Source organism: Ambystoma mexicanum, chromosome 1q (assembly GCF_040938575.1).
Source record: "Ambystoma mexicanum isolate Mex_15411 chromosome 1q, UKY_AmexF1_1, whole genome shotgun sequence".
Lineage (NCBI taxonomy): Eukaryota > Metazoa > Chordata > Amphibia > Caudata > Ambystomatidae > Ambystoma > Ambystoma mexicanum.
Genome location: NC_090922.1, coordinates 1,453,008,842 through 1,453,015,052, shown reverse-complemented (window position 1 = coordinate 1,453,015,052; position 6,211 = coordinate 1,453,008,842). Strand labels below are relative to the sequence as shown.

Genomic DNA, 6,211 nt, shown 5'->3' with positions numbered 1-6,211 from the left:
GAAAGGATGACAGAAGGAGACTTCTATAGGGGACAGATAGAAGGGCAATGGGAAAGGAAAGTAGGCAGAATGGAAAAAGAATGTGGGATAAAAGAAGGCGTGATGCACAGGACAATGTGGAGGAGGAAAAAAGCAAGTAGCAGAGGGGAATGAAATGAGTGTAGCAAACTGAGGAGGAAGAGGGAAGGTGGCCTAGCGACGAGTGCTGGAGGGAAAGAAACGGGGGCAGTTAGAAGGGTGGAGGTGGCCGCATACTTAGCAAGAAGGGAGGGCGAGAGGAAAAAGAACGAAAGGGGGAAAGTGTGTGGAAAGAGAAAGACGCAGGAAAGCAGGGAGTGGAGGGGGGAAAGAAAAAGAGGGCGTGAAGCAGCGCGCAGGGCGCCCGCAGGGAGGCGAGGCCGGCAGCGGAGGTAGAGCGCGAGGGCGAGGATGCAGAGAGGCTGGCTCTAGCTCTGGCCGCCGCGGGAGGCACAGGAAAGACCTGAGGCCGGGCGAGTGGGCGCCAGCTCCGCGTGCGGAGAGCAGGGGCAGCATCGCCGGCGTTCCGGGAGAGGGCGCCAAGGGGCAGCATCAGCGGCGCTCCGGGAGAGGGCGCTAAAGGGCAGCGTCACCGGCGCTGCAGGGCGCCAAGGGGCAGCATCACCGGCGCTGCAGGGCGAGAAGGGGCAGCATCAACGGCGCTCCGGGAGAGGGCGCCAAAGGGCAGCGTCACCGGCGCTGCAGGGCGCCAAGGGGCAGCATCGGCGGCGCTCCGGGAGAGGGCGCCAAGGGGCAGCATCAGCGGCGCTCCGGGAGAGGGCGCCAAGGGGCAGCATCAGCGGCGCTCCGGAAGAGGGCGCTAAAGGGCAGCGTCACCGGCGCTGCAGGGCGCCAAGGGGCAGCATCACCGGCGCTGCAGGGCGAGAAGGGGCAGCATCAACGACGCTCCGGGAGAGTGCGCCAAAGGGCAGCGTCACCGGCGCTGCAGGGCGCCAAGGGGCCGCATCAGCGGCGCTCCGGGAGAGGGCGCCAAGGGGCAGCATCAGCGGCGCTCCGGGAGAGAGCGCCAAGGGGCAGCACGACCCGTCTTTCAAAACCTCCAGCGAAGTCCGGGACGCAGGATGCCGGGGAAGCGGAGCAGCATCGCGGAGAAAGGTATGGACTCGGGTGGGACGAGTGGGGCCAGTGCAGAAAGAATAGCGCTTAGAGGAGTCTTTAGAGCGAAGCGCTCTAGGTGTGGGAAGGGCTGCGTAGAGGAGGAGAACCGCACTTTCTCACTTTCTGCACGGGAGGGGGCATGTCGTAAGGGTGTGGTGAGAGGCTGCACGGTGCCCTTAAGGCAGCTGCTGCACCTTGTAAGTGGAGGGGGCACTCTGTAAATGTAGGGGGCGCACTTTTCTACAAAACGGGTTGCTCCTCTCTAGTTTGGGTTGTCCTCAATACCGGGGCAGACTGCACAATGCACTGTTCAAGGGAGGGGCTGCACTCTATAAGGGTGCGCCTCCTTTCAGATTGGGGTGTCGTCTCTCTGAGGCAGACTGCACTCTACCACCTTATATTGCTGTGATCGCGAAGGGTGGGCGCTAAAGAGAACATGTGTGGTTATGGTTTTATAGTGCTGTTGGAGAAGATGGAGGGGGCTGCACTCCGTGGAAGGGCGGGGTCCCGGGAGCAGGGCAAACTGCACTGCGCGGTGCAGATACGAAGGATAGACCGTATCTAGAGTGTGTTAGGGGGCTAGTGCAGTCGTGGGAGCAGGCTGCACTCTGTGGCGCAGGGGTAAAGGACGGCCTGCACCCTGTATTGCAGGGGTGAGGGGCAATGCCGGCTGCACTTGTGAATGTGCACTGCACCCTGCAGCGGAAGTGTGAGAAAGTGCACTGTCCTCGGTGGGGCTCAGGTGTGGGGGGTCAGACTGCACTCTATACCGTAAACGGTAGTCTCTAGAGCAGGTGTGAGGGCAGACTGCATGCTGCACAGTGGTGTAAGGGTCAATCTGCATTCCCCGGAACAGGTGTGAGGGGCAGAGTGTCACATTTAGCGCAGGTGTGAGGGGCAGATTACACTTTGTGAAGCAGTTGTAGACAAGGCAGGCTGTGGAGCAGATGTAAGGGGTCCATGCCATCTGAAGGGCAGATCTGAGCATTAGGCTAAGTCCATGTAGGCGTGAAGGCAGACTGCACTTTTTAGCAAAGGTATAAGTGCAGACTGCACTCTGTGCAACCCGTTTAGGGGATAGACTACACTTTGTAGTGCGGGTGTAGGGGTGGACTGCACCCTACACAGTGGTTTTTGGGCTAGGCTGTACGTTGTAGATCAGGTGTAAGGACCAGACCACATCGCAGAGCAGTTGTAAGGGCAGGCTGCACTCAAGTGCAGAGTGAGGAGCAGATTTCGACCCATAGAGGGGGCAGACTGCACTCTGTAGAGTGGACGAGAGTGCAGACAGGTCTTACAGTGAGTGTGAGAGGCACATGTACACTGAAGAGTGGATGTGAGTGGTAGACTACTCTGTAGAGCAGGTTTAGGCACACGCTGCGCTCTGTAGAGTAGATGTGAGGGCAGATGCACTCTGTAGAGCAGGTTTGGGGACATGCTGCACTCTGTAGAGTAGATGTGAGCCCATATGCGCACTGAAGAGCAGGTCTGAGTGGTAGACTGCACTCTGTAGAGCAGGTTTGGGCACATGCTGCACTCTGCAGGGTAGATGTGGGGGCAGATACACTCTGAAGAGCAGGTGTGAGTGGTAGACTGCACTCTGTAGAGCAGGTGTGGGCACACCCTGCACTCTGTAGAGTAGATGTGAGGGCAGATACACTCTGAAGAGCAGGTGTGAGTGGTAGACAGCACTCTTTAGAGCAGGTTTGGGCACATGAAGAGCAGGTGTGAGTGGTAGACTGCACTCTGTAGAGCGGGTTTGGGCACATGCTGCACTCTGTAGAGTAGATGTGAGGCAGATGCACTCTGAAGAGCATGTGTTAGCGGTAGTCTGCACTCTGAAGAGCAGGTGTGAGTGGTAGACAGCACTCTTTAGAGCAGGTTTGGGCATATGAAGAGCAGGTGTGAGTGGTAGACTGCACTCTGTAGAGCGGGTTTGGGCACATGCTGCACTCTGTAGAGTAGATGTGAAGGCAGATGCACTCTGAAGAGCATGTGTTAGCGGTAAACTGCACTCTGAAGAGCAGGTGTGAGTGGTAGACAGCACTCTGTAGAGCAGGTTTGGTCACATGAAGAGCAGGTGTGAGTGGTAGACAGCACTCTGTAGAGCAGGTTTGGGCACATGAAGAGCAGGTGTGAGTGGTAAACTGCACTCTGTAGAGCGGGTTTGGGCACATGCTGCACTCTGTAGAGTAGATGTGAGGGCAGATGCACTCCGAAGGGTAGGTGTGAGTGGTAGACAGCACTCTTTAGAGCAGGTTTGGGCACATGATGAGCAGGTGTGAGTGGTAGACTGCACTCTGTAGAGCGGGTTTGGGCACATGCTGCACTCTGTAGAGTAGATGTGAGGGCAGATGCACGCTGAAGGGCAGGTGTGAGTGGTAGACTGCACTCTGAAGAGCAGGTTTGGGCACATGAGCAGGTGTGAGTGGGAGACATCACTCTGTTGAGCAGGTTTGGGCACATGCTGCACTCTGTAGAGTAGATGTGAGGGCAGTTGCACACTGAAGGGCAGGTGTGAGTGGTAGACTGCACTCTGAAGAGCAGGTTTGGGCACATGAGCAGGTGTGAGTGGGAGACATCACTCTGTTGAGCAGGTTTGGGCACATGCTGCACTCTGTAGAGTAGATGTGAAGGCAGATGCACTCTGAAGAGCAGGTGTGAGTGGTAGACAGCACTCTTTAGAGCAGGTGAACGGAATGGAAATAAATGAAAAGTCAAGCAACATGACGAGGAGTTGCACATGTGGGGGACTGACTGCACTTTGCGGTGCAGGTGTGAGGGTCACTCCACACCCCATAGAACATATTTGGGGGCTAACCTGCACTTTGTATTGCAGATGTGAGGAGCAGACAACTTCTGGGGATCAGGCGTGAGGGCCAGCTGCACTCTGAGAGCAGGTATGATGACAGACTGCAGTCTGTAGAGTAGAGTAGGTATGAAGGGCTGATTATACTCGTAGAGCAAGTATGAGGGTAGGATGCGCACCGTACTGCATGTTTCAGTAACAGACTGGACTGTAAAGCAGGTTTGGGGCAGACTGCACTATGTAGTGTGGGGTGGAGGACAGACTGCACTCTGTAGAACAGTTTACATTTTGTAGAGCAGTTGTGAGAACAGGCATCACTTTGTAGGTCAGGTGTGAGGGCAGGCTGCACTCTGTAGAACTGGTCTTTGGGATAGACTGCACTCTGCATCACTTTGTAGGTCAGGGGCGGGTCCGGCTGTCTTATGTAGAGCAGGTGTGTAGGCATCCTGCACTCTGTAGAGCAGGTGTGAGGTTAGACTGCACTATGTAGCCTAGGCTGAGGGCAGGCTGCACTCTGTAGAAGAGGTCTGCTGGATAGACTGCACTTTGTAGTGCAGTATGACTGACAGAGCCTACTCTGATGAGTATAAATGAACCCCTCATGGGCACGAGATGTTGACCTTCACCTCAGCAGATAGAACAAGGCGGTTAGGAGTGGGTATGCCTGAGTAGCGCTGGCGTGTTTGGGTAGCAACACCCTGGAGATGAGGCTGTCTGGGGGGTGGATACGGGGCAGAGGCTGTCATACCAGCTGGACTGGATGTTCCTGTCCCCCAGGCTGTTGGGAGCAGGTCCTCTCCTACTGCCGTTTCCTGACCTCCAGCCAGGGCCTCTGGTTACAGCATGGCAAGGGCAGCTATCGCTATTCCACAGTCCCAAGCTTCTTTCGCCTATTCATGAGGCATCATTTATAATCAGGGCGATGGCAGGGTGGCGCCCAGGTTTATTGCTCTGAGTAGACAGGCCCCTGGGAAGCCATGACACCAGCATCTTCACCTGGGACGCAGTGAGTCATCAGTTGCTGCCAGTTGCTGCCAGCGGCTGTGCAGGCAGGCCGGCCGCTCGCTCAACATGTTCTGCATTTTTGCTGCACACTAAAGTGTTTGAAGGCTGTGTTTTACATTTTCGAACTAGCCCCTCCTTGTTTCCTCATTCTGGTGCCATGAAGCAGGAAGTGCCCGTCTTCACGGAGCTCCAATGCCGCTGGGTGGAGAGAGACCTTGTCTTCCTCTGGTGTCCAGGGCGTCCTCTGTTTGCCAGTCCCAAGTCCACGGCCAGTGGTGCAACACCATTGACCTGAAAAGGCTTCAGCAAACAACCCCCCCCCCCCCCCCCGAAATGTTGGGCTATGTGTACTCTACCTGGCTGACCTACAGAGAGCCGTGTCACAGAATGGGAGACAGACGTTATCCAGAACCTGGGCTTCCTCGCAATTACTAATCTAAAGCATTTACTTGTTATTTTGGGATACCCGTTTTACTCTAACCTTATGACAATTCTGTGCAATTTGTGTATGTATTCCTACACAATAAAGACTGTAAAGCATTTCACTGTTAGCACCTGCATTCTTACGCATACAGTTTCATGATATGATAGGATATTTATAAGGCACTTAATACGCAGAAGGTTCTAAGCGCGTACCCGGGGATCGAACCTGTGGTGCTCTGTGTCGTCTTGCTTCCAAGGCGAGCACATTGCCACTGAGCTATCCTCGCGAGACAGTTAAAATTAAAATTTAGGCAATTAAAATTAAGATGTGGGTTTAGTGCATGGATGTCAGGGGAGTGATTGGAAGGGTAGGGGGGACAGGGAGACAGCTCATTGTCACAGCAGTCCATAAGTGGGTGCTTTCAGACTTAAATGAGAGAGTTAACTGCTTGTAACATTGAAGCTGCACTAAAATAGTTTCATTACAATGTGTTAAGAAGTTAGATGCCCCCGACAGAAATAAGTGTGCCCCTCCCCCACTGTCTCAGTGCCTCCCCCAACATTTGAAGGGATAGCCTCCTCCTGCCCCCTCTCACCCCAAACCAGAAATGTAGGTTTTGTCGCGCCCCTGATGGTCGCTGACCCTTGAGTTGGACATTCTTTTTAGTTTTGGCTCATAGACGTCTCAAGGCAAACCTAGTGTGGCAATTCTAATGGCATGAGAGTGCCGGTTGAGGAGGGGTGATATGAGTATGCATAGACAGCCTGTTGTTATTTGGCTGTAGCAAATAGAGTGGCCGCGTTAGACTGGCAACTTTCACAGCCTAATTCCATCAG

At 54.8% G+C, this 6,211-nt stretch overlaps 1 protein-coding gene across 1 annotated transcript in view; it reads left to right on the top strand.

The window, feature by feature from the left end:
• Positions 1-412: 412 nt before the first annotated feature.
• Positions 413-6,211, top strand: part of LOC138549495 (uncharacterized) — a 177,433-nt gene continuing 171,634 nt past the window's right edge. Inside the window, exon 1 of the mRNA XM_069642348.1 lies at positions 413-1,134. Within this exon, the coding sequence (XP_069498449.1) occupies positions 1,101-1,134 (34 nt within the window). The 5' untranslated portion in view covers positions 413-1,100. The remainder of the gene's footprint in view (positions 1,135-6,211) is intronic.